General features: G+C 33.3%; 1 protein-coding gene across 3 annotated transcripts in view; it reads right to left on the minus strand.

Moving 5' to 3' along the window:
• Window positions 1-98: 98 nt before the first annotated feature.
• Window positions 99-16,580, minus strand: part of LOC131846761 (uncharacterized) — a 268,899-nt gene continuing 252,417 nt past the window's right edge. For all 3 annotated transcript variants that reach the window (XM_059196152.1, XM_059196154.1, XM_059196153.1), the window contains one exon: window positions 99-2,683. In XM_059196152.1, coding sequence (XP_059052135.1) covers window positions 2,429-2,683 — 255 coding nt within the window. In that variant the 3' untranslated portion in view covers window positions 99-2,428. The remainder of the gene's footprint in view (window positions 2,684-16,580) is intronic.

The raw sequence follows: 16,580 nt of genomic DNA on the forward strand, positions 1-16,580 counted from the left end.
TTACTTAATTATTATTTCAGTCATAAGGAAGACTTACTGATATTACAAAAAATGGTGATAATACGTAAACTACAACTCTAATACGAAAGAGCTACAAACAGTTTTAGCAAAACTATTACCAATGATTCAAAACACTTGATATAGGGCTTTTATATATTAACATGGAATGGTTAAATTGCTTAGTATGGTGTGATTCACAATTGTACAAAATAAACTTTAAGTACCTGTTAATAAAGTAGGTTGTGTATTGCAAGTATATTCTGTTAGTAGATGGCGTTCAAAGAAGGTTTCATAAAAAAAAACTTTTTTAGTAGAATTCCATTACTAATTATGAGAATGTCGAGTGCTATTATTCAGGAAATTAAAAAAAATATTTCATTCTGTTATTATCTCCATAATAGGTTTATTAGTGATTATTTTTATCAATAAGGTAGTCATTATGAAGCAATATTTATAGATCTAAACTGACTAAAAATATTATAATATATTAATAAAAAAATAGCCCTTCTCAATTGAAGTAGATAAATGGGTCAGTAGGAATAGTGATAAAAATATGACGTGCATAAGAGGCCAAAAATGTGATCAAATGATCTTAAGTTTACCGATTACCAAACGACCATACTCTAACCATTCCATGTAACACACATCATTTTTCCAGTAGTATTTTCAATAGAGTTGATAGACCTAACCTGCATTTATTTAAGTACCATACAATGTTCAACGCACAAAATATATTTATACACATTTAAGTCACTGGTCCGTACAAAATACGTTAGTTACATAAAAGCAGTGATCTATTTTATATTAACATCAAAAATCACCTATAAACAAATTCGTCGATTCGTTACACTATAGAATAGTACAATTACTTGTATTATTATCATCATCAGATTTAAAGCGTAGAACCGTAATACTCGTGGAAAACATTTTTACATATATAATATTCATTACATTTACAAAGGAAGACCGATAAAGGCACAGACATTATCATATCCATCTATATTATAAGTAGCACCTCAAACTTTTCGCTGGCTGTAGTATTTACGATCATTGTATGTATATAGATCTTAAATATACTATTTTGGCAATTAAGGAGATTACCACAGGTAAAAAATATTCTTTACATTCTTTATTTAACCTCTCTCTATAACAAAATGAAAGTAGGACATTGTGATATATACAAACAATCGTTACACAAAAAATATACAGGCGAAATTGTGTTGTAGAAAATTTATACACGTATACACTAACTATTTCTAATACATTGTAACAATTTACTGTAAACGGTATCGTACTGAGCTTTATTCAGGTGTGGCATAAATAAATGCTATTTATATAATGATGTTTAAACTATACATCTTTTAACTCTACATGTATAATTTATATACAATATAACTTTGTGACCCTGTATTAAAATGACAGTAGTAGCCTCAAAATATTAATGAAATATTTTTACATTGCGGCCGCTATATACAAAAAAAAATCTACAATGAAAAGCTCGTCGCAGGGTCTCTTAGCACCGAAAACTTTATAATATAACATTTCATAAAACAATGTATACTAGCTACACGATATACAAATGTAATATAATTATGAAAAATAATTAAAGTTCGTTTTATTGGAAAAATATATTCAAGTTCGTATTTTACGAGTAATAATTGTGAGTTCTTTAAAATTACATGTACACTAGTTTTAGAACTCACATTCTTTTAAAAGCAGTTCTAAATTTAAAATAATTAGTACCATTCATTTCATTATTGTAATTTCCCTCAACATTCTTCTTATATTTAAACAAATGATTTACTTTTTACAAATGGTTTTGTTATCATAAAAAATATAGACAATCATTTTTAATAGACAAACGAACATAATATACCACAATCACATATTAACAGTTAAAACATTTGGACGGCATTACGTTATTTAACAGATTTATTTACAGTTATTAGAAAAAAAAAACTAAAATAATCACTAAAAATACACTAAAGCGCTTAAAACATAACTAAATGCAAAATCTATATTAGGAAGACTTTACGTTCATGAACCAACTGACTAAAGTAATTTATCTAACTAATAATTATTATGAAAATGTGAGAGAAGTTGGTTTGACATTAACATTAGAAAGTGATCAATCAGATTTACGGGATTTTGTGCTATTAATTTATTCAGATTAATTATAAATTAATTAAAACAGAAGTGACTAATATGAATGTCACAGTAAATTATTAAGTACACTGAGAATAATTTATATGCTCCGACAACATCATAAAATATATATGTACAGTATGGATAGTGATTTTGTGTATGTATCATTTATTGTTCAAACAAATTCTCTATGTTATAAATTAAAGCACGAAACGGATAAACAAAATTCAAATAACAAAATTGAAAAGAAAATATACTAACTTAAAAATAGAATGTCTTTGTTTTAACTGGGACTTGTTGTGTTGCTCCTTGGTTCTGGTTTCAATGCTGCACCGTTTATTCGGGGACCTGTTGGTTGTGCTATATTTGTGTTAGCGGCTGGATTCAGCGCTTGACATTGAGCACAGGGCTCGAGACGATTAGCCAATGCCACTTTTAACTTTAGAGCTGGACCTAGCTTCATTTGTAGCATCCCGGTCAGCTGATCCTCGGTGACGAGAGGCAAGACTGCGCCGTCGATTCTTTGGTCCCGAAAGTTCTGGAAAAAAGAAATAGCAAGTTTAGTTTTTACTCCATTTATACAGAAACGTGCATATTTTACTTAATTTTTATTTGTGTATTGTTTTTGCTTTTCTTAGAACAACATATTTTTTTATATAAAACTGTTGATCCAGTTTTTTAACATTGCATATTTGCAAATCAAGAAATTGTATAGATTGATTTTAAAGGTTTCGTTCCATGGACCACAGACATGCTTATGGCTGTGGTACTCGAACCAAAATAGTATAGTATTGCATTTTTTTTATTTAACACAATGTAAGAATGAATACAACGGTGCTACAAGTGGACATGAAGTTTTAGAAGTTTTAATCAACGGTCCATTCGGTGTCCGGCACAAGAGCACCTGTCGCGGTATCACGTTATATCGTACTGCGACCGAAACGTTTAGATACTTTGCAATATAAATAAATTATTTTGATTAAATAATGATAACTATATCTGACACATGTTTTAAAAAGATTCGTCAATACATACTTATAATATTTTCAATATCCTGGAGAATCTATAACTGAGACGAATTTTTTCCAATTAAATCAAATCAAAATATCTTTATTAATGTAGGTCAACAGACTCTTATGATATTTCAAAAACTACCTTTAGTTCGGAGAGCATTCGAGCTAAGAAGAACTAACAAGAAATTCAGCTTTTATTCTTTTCAAATGTTTGTACATGTTTACAAAAATATAGATTCATTTTAAAATTCAAAATTCACTCTGTTCTGCCTGAACAGAGTGACCACAATGCTATTGCAATTTTGTTTAAAGGAAATTGTAGCAGCAGTGCACCCGTTCACGAGTATGACGGATGATTAATTACGACCTAACACCCCAATTGATATATAGGTTTATTATTCACACATGATATATTCTCAGACTACTTAATGTATATATTAGGTATTTATTTCTAATGTAACTTGTAAATAACAAAAAGTGCAGATTGACAAACGAAATAGTAATAACAATTGTGAATCCAACAATAATACAATAAAAATGCGTTACAGATAACGATTCTATTGAATAAATGACAGAATATCTATAATATATTGTAAGTACATCAGTCGTAGAATAAGCTGGACTATGGTATCAAGATGTATCAATAGATCTCAGAGGGCTATGCTACGAGCGGCAGGTCGCGGTCGCAGCGTCCAGCGACCTGTCATCTCCGCGGGAACGTTGACAAAAAGCGAGCCGCCTACGTGACGTCCTGCCTCCCCCCCGCTCCCCGAAGTACTGCGCCGCCGCCCGCGCACTCCTCCACGCTCGACCACTTTTTACCGCGCGACATTTGCCCGGAGTTCGATCCGTGTCATCCGACGTATTCCTTTTTTAAATTGCGCCGGTGTTCGATTATTTTATTTTTTAATTTTATAAGGCTTCGAGAAATACGCGGACAGCCGCCGGCCCATTGAGCGGTAAAAAGTGATGGCGTATAAAAAAGTCTATGAATAATTAAAGTGAGATAGCTACTGGCTAGATCATGGGAACGGAATTACTTGAGCGGCGACAGGTCGCCGGCGCGCCGGCCGCTCACTGTGAAGGACAGGTCAATTTGCGGGGAGCATTTTGCTCCTAAGATTGCCATTAGCGCTATACGTTCCCATCATTTTCACTTTATTTATGTAAATGGGAACATAATACTTTAAACATTCTTCCTAAGGGCTTACTGAGGATAGGCTTTGTTTGTTTCAGTTTCAAGGTTGTGTTGTGGTGGTAGATTAGAGGGTAAGACGACAAGACTAAATAAGGGCTGGTTTCTAGAAATGGCAAAGCAAAGTACCACGATTGTCACAGGATGATGTCAATAGTACATGTAGGCATACAGGCGATGGTTGCCATTTTCTATAAAAGTGTCGATCAGTTTATTTGTTATTCCAGTTACATAAAAAATAGTTTCTTATTTTTAGATAGAATAGTACTAAAGTAGAACAAAGGGTCACGCTGACCCTGATAACCTTCGCTCGACTTGGTTGCAGGGCATATTTATGTATAATGGGGGTTAGACGCAGGCGCGGTTCGGGACTCTAATGCCTGTGCCCGGGGGTCAAGAGTGACCTGCGCCTCGGTTAAATGGAGCCGAGTGATATTTGAGAAAATTGTTTAATTGGGGGTTAAATTATAGGTCCGTTGAATTGGACTTCGTTATATTTCTTTAAGAGTTCGGATCGAAGTTGTTTCCAATGATTTCTTGTGATATAAGAAAGTAGTGTAAATATGTATGCATGTAATATATTATTACATATAACGTCGTATTTACTAATAAACATTAACATGGATGAAATTTTTAATTAAATACGAAGATATGTAACTTTCTCATTCAATATAGAAGATACCTACAACTACAGTACCTATGTATTTTTATTGGTATTTGTTAGTTAATAGTGAATTTAAATTAGATTACCTATCATTATCGTGAGTTTAAGTGAGACACCTATTTACTGCAAACTGCATTATTTTTTACGGTTTGTTTAGTCCTCTAAAAAGTTTCCCTTTATACTTGTACTAAGTTACTCGTCATATGAAATAATAAAATAGACTCTAAACTAAAATTTCTTAGAGTTCGTATTTGTTATCTAACAAATTAGTAGAGCAAATTAAAGATTATATCTCTACTCATTACTACCTCATGAATATGTTACACTTTATTTTAAAAACATTTACCCACATTTGGAGCATATATCTAAAAATACATAATGATTGTTATTAAAACATAGCTATTATTATGTTCTATATTACTCTCGCTTCTTTCTACATTTACCAACGACAGCTGGCAATGGCGATTACAAGACACGCTCGTATCCCAACTAAAATTATCATCACTCAAGTCATTTTTGCTGCAACAAAACCTCATTGTTGCTGCACTTAAACCGCCCGAGAGAACTGAGCGATAACTACTCACACCCAGGGCTGCTACACAAGACTACTGTAATATAGATACTATTTAAAAAACTCTTTAAATATTCCATATAAATACATTCCAACAACTATCATTTGTATTTATAGAATAATTACAGACGATTCCTTCCTAATACTACATAGTTTTATTAATGTTTTAGTCTGCCCTGTAGCCCTGTGACAACCCTATGGCCGCCTTATATTTACGCAGGCTATATAGTTAACAGGCTACGGATACTGCGTATCGCCTGTGGCCATGAACCGATCTTAAATTGCGGCGTGTAGCCACAGCAGCCGCGTCCTGCGAACAGGTTGCCAGCTTGTGGGGAGCAAAAAAGGTTAAAGTATGCTCCCTCGGGGTCGGGCGGCGAGGGGGGCGGCGGCGGGGCGCGGGGGCTAATGACAGGGGCGGCGCGGCGCCCGCGGCTACCGCGCGCAAATTGATGCCTGCGCCCTCTACGAACCTTTGCTCCCGGCTAGTGATGTACCCGCACGATAAACAGTGACAAGCACGCTTTAGTACCTATTATTCAGTTGCGATATTGCGCAGGTGGGATGCAAGGAATTATTTACGATGCCAAATAGTTTCCTTGAGGTACTTTTATAGCTATACAATTCTGATTGCAGTTTTTAAATTTGGAATGTTTGTACACACTTACATACCTAGATGTATACATTTGCAAGAACGCATAAGTAATATACGACATGCCTCAATTAGAGGTAGTGGGTATCTCTATAATTATGAAACGTAAGTTAGCAATTACAATGAAAGTCGTGGGTTACTATTAAGATTATTATGAACGGAAATTCATTCTGAGCAACAAAACAAATAAAGACTAATATTAGGTACACGCAATTTTACTGCACGCTAATAACATACTATCGATATCGATAATCGTCAAGGCGATAACATCACTATGTGAGCCCGCATTACTCTATAAAGATTGCTATTAAGTTTAAAGCATGGAGCGCACTGGCTTATATTTAGAAGCTGACGGTGCACGGCTGAACGTAATTATAATCAGAGACCATCGCCAATGGTGGTCAATTTTCAATGGCTTTTTTTTCTTTTTAAAAGTAAGAGGTAAGGGGTCATGGGACTGATAGAGATTTTGATTATTTTTTCTTTTTATATCAATTGTCGTTTTTGTCTATTGTGTGCGGACTTTCTAACTTTTACTTTGTGATGGTATCTGTTATATATGAATACAGGTACCTAGGTCACTTTTAATAAGTACTAATCAATATCACTTAGATTTTTTTGTATAATTTTATGTCTATAAATAACTTTGAATATTAATATTGCCGAATATATATGCATAGTTTTGACACTCTAAGTCTACATTTAAAACTTTTAAATTATTGTTGTGTTGAAAAACAAGCAGGTGTTTATTTTATGATAAGTTTGTGGCAATAATACGGTATCGTAGTATTTAAGTGAATATATAAGTTGTTATTGAGAACAGACAAAATATATAATTAAGCATATAATATACATATAGTATATAATATACATAGACATGACACGGTGGTATCATTTGGAACTCAGATTAAGTAATGCTTTTTAACTTATAGATAGATAATATAGGGACTTAGCTAAATGAACATATTTATTTTATATGTATCTCTAGAAAAAATGTGATTAAATCATACTTACTTATGTTCTACAACATATACATGTTAATTATAATTGTGAAACAATAAAAACAAATTCACACTTATATTATACTATGAATTTAAATTTATTTGTTTCAGCATTTATTACCCGTATAGTGTTTAATTAAGTAGGTACTATCTTACGGATTAAATGTGTGATTATAATAATTAAACTGAATAATATAGCGTTCGTATACTAGTAGAATTTAAATTACTTTACTCATTTTGTTACTAGAAAACTTATCACCGTGGGGATCGGCGCGAGCGCAAAAAGCTCTACGTAATAATTGGAAAATAGTTTAACGCCGACCTGTGGGTGTGGCGTGCATTTATAACGTTCTAGTGAGACAGACTATGTGAAGCGCTAGAGATGGACGAGGACAGCAATTGGCGCGCGCGCAGGTGGGCGGGGATATAACTAGCGAGAGTTCACGAGCGCTCCCGAACGTTGCCGAGATGAAACCGCCCAGTCGCTAATGTACGTTTGCCGGTTGACTGTTTAAAGAGACCCCTAGCTTTCTTCGATGCGCTTCGTAGAGAAGTAACATCGAGGACCATGTTAAATTGGCGCTATTGGGCCGGTCAATGTTAACAATGTTTGAGCAATGCGGCTCTATTATTTAGGTAGTATCGGCGTTACGTATGCTAGGTTATAATGGACGATGGTATGCCTGGATTGCGATATCCCTTATAATGGTAATTAGTTGTTGGAGATTTGTGTAATAGTGAATTCTTTGTATTTGTGTGTTGGTTGCGTACGCTTTATGATTACGAATTATGTTCATGCAGCTGATTTGAGTAGGTATACAGGTATTTAATTAAAATATACAAAATCGTACCTGCAGAATTCCTGATATAAAGTACAAAGAAGTGACAGATACTCATGAATTATATGTATGTTCCTTTTTTCTTTCAATCTCCTAAACACGACCCTTTAATCATAAGCAATATATAGTAAGTGGTGGTGGGGTAAAATCTAATAGGATGGCATATTATGAGAAATCAGCCCCGATTTCACGATGCACATCTAGGTAGCTACCACTCAGTCATACCGCCGGCGACTGACAGCGAGTCGAGCACGGAGGAGTTTTTAATGGGTAAGAATACTATATCTGCTCATACACCGTCTTAATGGCGGGCGGTTCTGCATGCAATATTTCCCCTCGTATAAAAGGTTACTACCTTGCTCCTGTATGATTCCTCTTGATTTTAGTGTTGTGGCTTATTAGAAATTACACCTCACCTGATTAAAAACGGGGACTATGTTGCAGTTACTGTTTTAGCGAGATTTTTGTGCTGATGAAGTTATTGTTTCATGCATGTATTGAGAGCCGCAGGACTAGAGAAAGGTGGCAACATGTGGATTAGAAAAGAATTCGAAAAGTTCGATGATTTTATATAGATATGTGTTTGTGTAACTGTTAGTGTAAGTACACAGTTAGTGTAGATATACAGTTAGCGGAGGCACTAACTGTATATAGTATATAGAGCATAGTTTTTGTTATTTGATCATTTAAGTAAAACTGTACTGAAATAATAGGTATATGTAGGTACATATCAATGATTGGTTATACTACATTTCTTGAATTTGTAATTTACTACTTAATAACCTTACACTTACAGCAGACGTAGGTATTTTACAACTTAATAAACTTCAGCCTAAGTAAATGAAACTGAACACGAGGTTAAGTTAAGGTTATTTAATAGTTAAGTTAATCAGTGGGATCGGTGAAACCACGGTCCGTGCAGGGCCCGGTATCTCCCGTTAGTCAAACACTTGAAATGCGCTGCTATGCATTGTGCAACAATGGCCCATACAGTAGGCTCTTCAACTGATATAATCTATTTAAAGCATTAGCAAACTCAATGTTCATTTTTTTTATTTTTATTTTCATTTTTATTTTAACCAACTTTAAAAAAATAGGTGTTGTCCGTTTCACTGTATTTTATATAGAAGGCAAGTTCTAATGTACCTACGGTATCTTCATCTGGGCATGACAGTTACTGTAATATTCTTCTTCTAATTCAATATTTCATTGCATTAATTATTAACTATTTACTACTATCTAACTATTAGATTAAGAAAATAAAGATAAATCTCGAAATCAGTTTCTTATCAGAGAATATAACTAATTGATTTAAAAACTTACATAATTAGAAAAATATATTTTTTTAAATAAAGGCACTTGATTGAATGTTCTTTAATTTAACATTATATATAATAATTCTTTAATTAAATATTTTTTGGTGAAGACATAGACGTCTTTTTTAACCCTCAAGTACATTATCAAAATTAAATTGAAAAAGTTCTTATCATGTTGAACAGAAAAAAACACTACAACAGAAAGCTGATAAGTAATTTTGCTTCTTAATCTATTATTAATTAGGTTTTATTTATATTAATATAGATATACAGCATCAAATTTAATTTGCTCAGTAATTAATTATTCAATCGTTATCTGATCGTAACTATGCATTATAATGAGAAAACGAAGATGTATTCACATCGCCTACTTATGTATTAATATAGATCCTTATAGGAAAACAATATACTTTCAGCAATAAGGCCACATTACTGTATACATGTGGGACTTGATATTTTATTTGTATCTTTATTTTATTGTATAATGCAAATAATGTATTTTTTATCTGTTTATCCAAAAGTATTCTATATTTACGTTTTATTGTGAAATATCAATTTATCTGCTCCATAACTGTCAGCGAATTATTCAATACGTAGTTCCGTTGTAAATAGCTGGAGGCGATCACAACACAACACTGAGCCTGACCTGTCGATCGATGTAAACTATTTGTTTAGATCTTTTATGGATAGAGATATAAAATGTCATTATATTATTATAGTAATGGCATTTTTAGCCAAAACTTAGTTCACGCCCTATATTATTAATATAGGGCGTGAACTAAGTTTTGGAAAACAAAAATAGTAAACGCTAAACACTTAAGTTTATATACAATCAACTACTCGCGTCGTCTTTACACGGGTGTACCTACATCTATTATACATATCAACCTTCCTCCTGAATCACTCTCGCTATTGCTAAATATTATGTTTTTTTTTTTATAATACAGGGGACAAACGAGCATGCGGCTCACCTGATGGTAAGTGATTACCGCCGCCCATGAGCACCCGCAACACCAGGGAATTGCAAGTACGTTGTCGGCCTTTTAAAAAGGAATAAACTCTTTTCTCTTGAAGTTTAATATCGTACCCGCGTCGGAAATACCATTGCTGGAAGGTGATTCCACAATGTGGTTGTGCGAGGCAAAAAGTTTCTAGAAAACCGTACTGTGGACGACCGCCATTCATCCAGATGATCAGGATGGTATTTCAGAATAGTTTTAATGTTAAAATCCGTTGTGTAGTTTAAAAGACCTAAGCGAACAGACTGCAGAAGCGACTTCTTAAAATATAAAAATATTATGTAAATTGAGATTTATTGAAAAATTTACTACTCTTGTTTTGTTGGCGTTACAGAGTACCAATATGATATGCTATACCCTATTACACTGTCATATCCCACTCATCTAGACAACTTGGTACAATATCTAACTCTTATTGTTTATGGCAAGTAATTTTGAATTCATGTTATATACCATACACACATAATAATACAGAATTGGTAGTAGATAATGAATAAATCTGCAACACATCGGGATAATGAATATGGGATTAGAGAAATTATTAATTTGTAACATATAGATTCAAATACCAAACGTTTGTCTGAAAGTCCTTAAAAAAAATAACCAGTAAACAATATTTATTTTAAAGAGTCAACAAAACTGCTTTCCAAAACGTGAATCGTTATATCTAATCGATTACCGATAATAATAATCGAGTAATATTGCAAACTATTACTCGATATCTGTATAAGCACCGCGTTATACCGGTGAAACAATCTAGTCGTATCATCGGCTGGTAGATACTATCGTAGCTCGTGCCACTTGTAAACGTGTACTAGTGCGATTGCTATAATGTCCGCTAATACGCCCACAATGTCGTCGTTATATCGATATTTTATAATTATTTACTTGTAAAAATAATTTATCGATATCGACCACCTCGGTGGTCTAGCGGTTTAGCACACCGCTTTATGTCCGATGGTCGCGGGTTCGATTCCTCGCACGGCACAAACATTTGTATTCATGAGTATGATTGTTTGTATCGATCTGGGTGTTTTCTATGTATAGTATGTATTTACGAAAAAAAGGTTATCTAGTACCCGTAACACAACCTTTAGATAGCTTAACTTGGGACTAGATGGCGCTGTGTGAATTGTCCTGAGATTATTATTATATTCTTAAAAATACAATTTTTGTCATATCAATATGTAGGTACTGTCAATATTATTCTAAAATAGATTATTCATAATTAAATAATTTTTTCAAAAATAAAATTTTTAAAATTGCATGCGTACATAAATACAAAGTTATCGATAATCAAACCTTATTTTTTAAATATATAGATATTTTAAAAATAATTTCAAAAGAAATATTTAATTAATATTATAATTAGCGTACGAACATATCTAACGATACAAGAGTCTAAATAAAGTTCAATTAACGACAGCCTCGATAGTTTAGCGGTTTAGCACACTGCCTTATCTTCTGAGACTGCGTGTTCCATTCCATTGTAAGATATAAACATTTCTATTTATAAATATGATTGTTTGTATTGGTTTGAATGTTATCTGTATACATTATGTATGTTTACAAAAAAAGTTATTACTATTAATTGTTTACTACACATAACACAAGCTCTGCTTAGTTTGGGACTAGAGTGAACTGTGTAACTTAGAAATTTTATCGCGAAAAGTCAGTTTTTTTCAAGTTTTTAATTAGCGGATTATGTCTTTATATTATAATAAAAAAATATTAAGTTTATCGATAATAATATACACGTGCCTATGTCTAGTTTTCCACGAGTAGCGGTCGCGTGGTCGCGTGCCGGGCGCGCCCTCTCGCGGCCATCTAAGAAAGTGCGCCAGTGCCTGCGCTCGCGCCCAGACTGTGGCCAGGGTTGCCAAGTTTTAAACAATTAACTTCGAATGCAGAAGTTTCAATTTCGTAACCTTGTTCTCTAGCATACTACAAATACGATAAGTTTTGAAACAAACTCAAAATATTTTACTACATACTTGTCAAAGTCGAAATAACTTAGAATTAAGACTACTTCCATCACTTTTGTTTGTATGTTATTAGAATGAAAAACAAACAGATTCATGGACATCACTCTATCAACGGGTATAGATAGCATCATCATCATATGCTTCCTTCATATCCCATTTATGTTATGTTAAACGAGTTCGAGTTTTAATATATCCTCGAACCGTAGTCCAAAAATCTCGTACTTATCTGTACGAGTATTCTCGTACTGTTGACATCCTTGACCGTAGTTGCTTGTATATTACGCCGCGCCCGATTGTAATCGCGGCATTACTGTTTGATTTGACCATGCCATTGTTGGTTTTTACCTCCACCATTTCAGACAATATTCCGTGATTATAGACGGCCTCGGTGGTCTAGTGGTTTAGCACACCTCCTGACCTCCGATGGTCGCGGATTCGATTCCTCGCACGGCACAAACATTTGTATTTATGAGTACGATTGTTTGTATCGGTCTTGATGTTTTGTATGTATAATATGTATAGTATTTACAAAAATATATATGTTTATGTTTGCATCAGTTATTTAGACACATAACACAAGCTTTAGTCAGTTTATCTTTAGTTGGGTGAAAATACCCAGGTTGATATAAAATCATACTTAGGAATAAAAATTTGCGTGGAATCGAACCCGCGACCATTGGAAGTAAAGTGGCGAGCTAAACCGCTAGATCACCGAGGCCGAGACCGAAATATAGACCTATATCCGACATCGAAATATATCTAAGTTAAATTTGGTTTGAACTTAGTTGAAAATAAAGCTTAGACAGGATAGACAGTCTTCGTCCGTTAAGGTAACCACTTGTAAGCGCAGTGTAAGCTGGTCGCTATCCGATATTCACATTAGCGGGTAGGTGTTAACATACGGCGTGGACGTAGATGGTCATAGATAAGCAAACGATTCAATGTGCTTTATTGACTTACTAGCATCTGCGTATTTACGTATTATTAAATATATTTCTTTTAGTTTTCCTGTGTTATCATAACAAATATATTAAAAACTTATATCCAATGCAATTTCATTAATACCGTAAATGTAGTATAACATATGTAGGTAAAATCATATTAAAAAAATATGAGTTTGGTTAACATGACAATAATACTGACTTATTTAATTCGCTATCAAAAAAGTATACCTATATTTTAATCTGCGACTATCTTTCTTATTATTATAAATACCTTTATAAAAGGTTTGTTATTATAATATCAAATAAAAGGAAGACTAAAGATAAATATAGAAAATGTGTTCTCCATTTCGGCTATTACTCTATTGTGTTTATGTTGCATAGAAAAGATCTCAACGGCATGGCCCGTTAGGTAGCGTCATTCAGTGAAAATTATAGACTGGCGGTTTCTTAATGTTTAAATTAAATTTTATTTAATATCTGTAGCCTGTGCAATAAAATGTTAAATATATTTTCCATTTTCATATTTATTACAATAGGCTTGTATCTAATAAATCTATATTCACACTTTTACCAGTAAACTCATTATTTCATTATCATCTGCACTAATAAAAAAAGAACCATTACATTGGTCTCGCTTATGGTAGATAAATAATTTTGAAAGTACCAAAGCTGCAAAATTATTGTGGGCTTACAAGACTCAAGTTGTTAGATATTACAATTACAACCTCAAAGCCTTAAATCTTTGCAACACCGGCCTAGTCGTCAAGGAGACTTAGATAAATTAGTATAACAGATGCCTAGAGATCTTAGTGCATTATAACTGGCGTCGTTATTAGTGGAACAGGGCTGCTTTCATCGAATAACTGGATCGCTGCTCGGTGGCTGATCGGCCCTTATACGGTGCGCGGATACTGGAGCTAAAGTGACCATAGCATGAGGTGAAAATGGGAGGCCATACGCTAATTGTATCTAATCACGGTTACATGGCGTATTGGGCACAATGTGGATTTATATGAAGTCAATTAATTATATTTCTACGTAACAGTTCACGTTAAAAGGATTTCTATAATTTATTTGTTATGTTACGCTTAGCAACGAGCATTTGACATGGCTGCTGTTTCGATTTATATTTTCGCCTGCCTTTGATTTTACCAATCGTACAGCAAACTCTGAGGCTTCGCCTGACATTTTGTAATTCTATTATATGTAAACAGCAGGGTGAGAGGATTGTCTTGAGTGGGGATTGAGGATCCCTCGTTGTTATTGCGAGTGAACTTGTGAAATGGGCTAATTTACCTCATGTTTATGCTATCCCCCACTGGTGCGTTAACAACATATATTGTTAGCGTCACCAGTTGGACGCTATTAGAGTACTCTATTCTAAGAGTTGACAACGCGCACGTGACACCCCATGTGTTTTAGGCGTCCATAGGCTACGGTAACCGTTTACCATCAGATGGGCCGTATGCTTGTTTGCCACCATTGTAATATAGTACAGCGATTATATATATAAATCGCTGTAGGTATAATAATAATATAAACAATATATAATATATAATAATAATATAAACAATAATTTTATTTATTTATTAAAACTTTAATGCACAAATACAAAAAAAAAAATAAAGGTGCAAATGGGGGACTTAACACCATAAGGCATTTTCTCTCAGTCGACCATGAGGTAAACAGAGATTAGTGGGTAGTGCATTATTAAGAAAATAACATGAAAATAAATACAAGTAAGTAGGAATAAATAAAGTAAATATATATATCCAACCACATACTTATATATAAAAACATAAATATATAAATGTATACACGAATACATACATACTAAAAAAAAAACATTAACAATGAATAGTCCGGTAAAAGCAAGAGATCATTTTGACAATATTCCATAAATTAGTGTCGTATTATTAATTACCGACGTCCTTGGAAAGATGTTTACGTACTTTGGATTTAAAGGTAAATTTGGTAGTACTAGATTTTATGTCAAGGGGCAAAGCATTCCAGTGTTTAATAGGATATATATAGTATATAAAGTATAAAAGGCGGTCTTATCGCTTATGCCATCCTTCCAGACAACCTTGGAGTAGATGAGAAAAGATATAAGATGTTTCCTTTATTTTAAACTTATCGTTATATATAGCTCAATTTACATAATATCTTTTTAAATTACAGCCTATGTGTTATTCTGATGTAAGCTATGTTATTGTAAAGTTTCATAAAAATCCGTTCAGTAGTTTTTGCATGAAAGTGTAACAGACTCACCAAGTTTCGCATTTATAAAATATTAGTAAGATATTAATAATGAAGTAGAAGATAAATGTGTTTATTCATTATCTGGCACGTTTAGCCACCCTACCGACAACTTCGTTGGTGTCGCAACAACCTATCTCATGCGTGTTTGTTCGCCTGTTGTTTAATATGCATGAGCCTTTATTTGTACCGTCTCTGACCAGCATTAGTGGTTAATGCATTAATATTAAATATACAGCCATTATACAGCGTGATTATTCCTCGGACCACACGTAGTTAACTAATATATGTTATGTTGACATCGGCAACTTTATGTGAATGAGCTTTCGCTGTTTTGTAGAATACATTTTGTACCAAAGATGTTTATGTGACAGATTTTTAGTGCGACATTGTCTTATTTTATTATTTGTATATTAATGAGATGTATTAATGGGAATAGTTGAGAATGTATATGATGACGCTGTGTGGTATTCTATATAAATCAATATTATACATTTTTTGTTGATTTTTTATACTTTTGTAGTCGATAGAATTGACTCCTGTATTGCATACATACCATTTTTTGCTATTGATTTTTTTTTTAAATAATATACAATCTAGAAGCGTATAACATATTTAGATTCCCAGCAGATGAACAATTACTAGGATTATTCATATTTTGATTATATGATCGTATACTAATGTGCATATGTGTTTGTGTGTATATACACATAAACACATATGCGCATTAGTATACGGTATAGTATAAGTATGTGTATGTGTGTATGATGAAAAGAATCAATTATTAACTTTCCGCATAAAGTAAGAAATGATATTTTTATAGTCAGTTGTATCAAACAGTAATAGCTGCACGTGTGTGGCGCCCTACAATGACTGTACAAGTATCTTAACATTACTTGTAACTTTGTGCTTTACTGTAAATCTTCAATTAGATTAAACCTTAACGTCTAATAAAGATAATAACTATATATACGGAA

Source organism: Achroia grisella, unplaced genomic scaffold (genome assembly GCF_030625045.1).
Source record: "Achroia grisella isolate CSIRO2021 unplaced genomic scaffold, CSIRO_AGI_Agris_v1 utg512, whole genome shotgun sequence".
Classification (NCBI taxonomy): Eukaryota; Metazoa; Arthropoda; class Insecta; order Lepidoptera; family Pyralidae; genus Achroia; species Achroia grisella.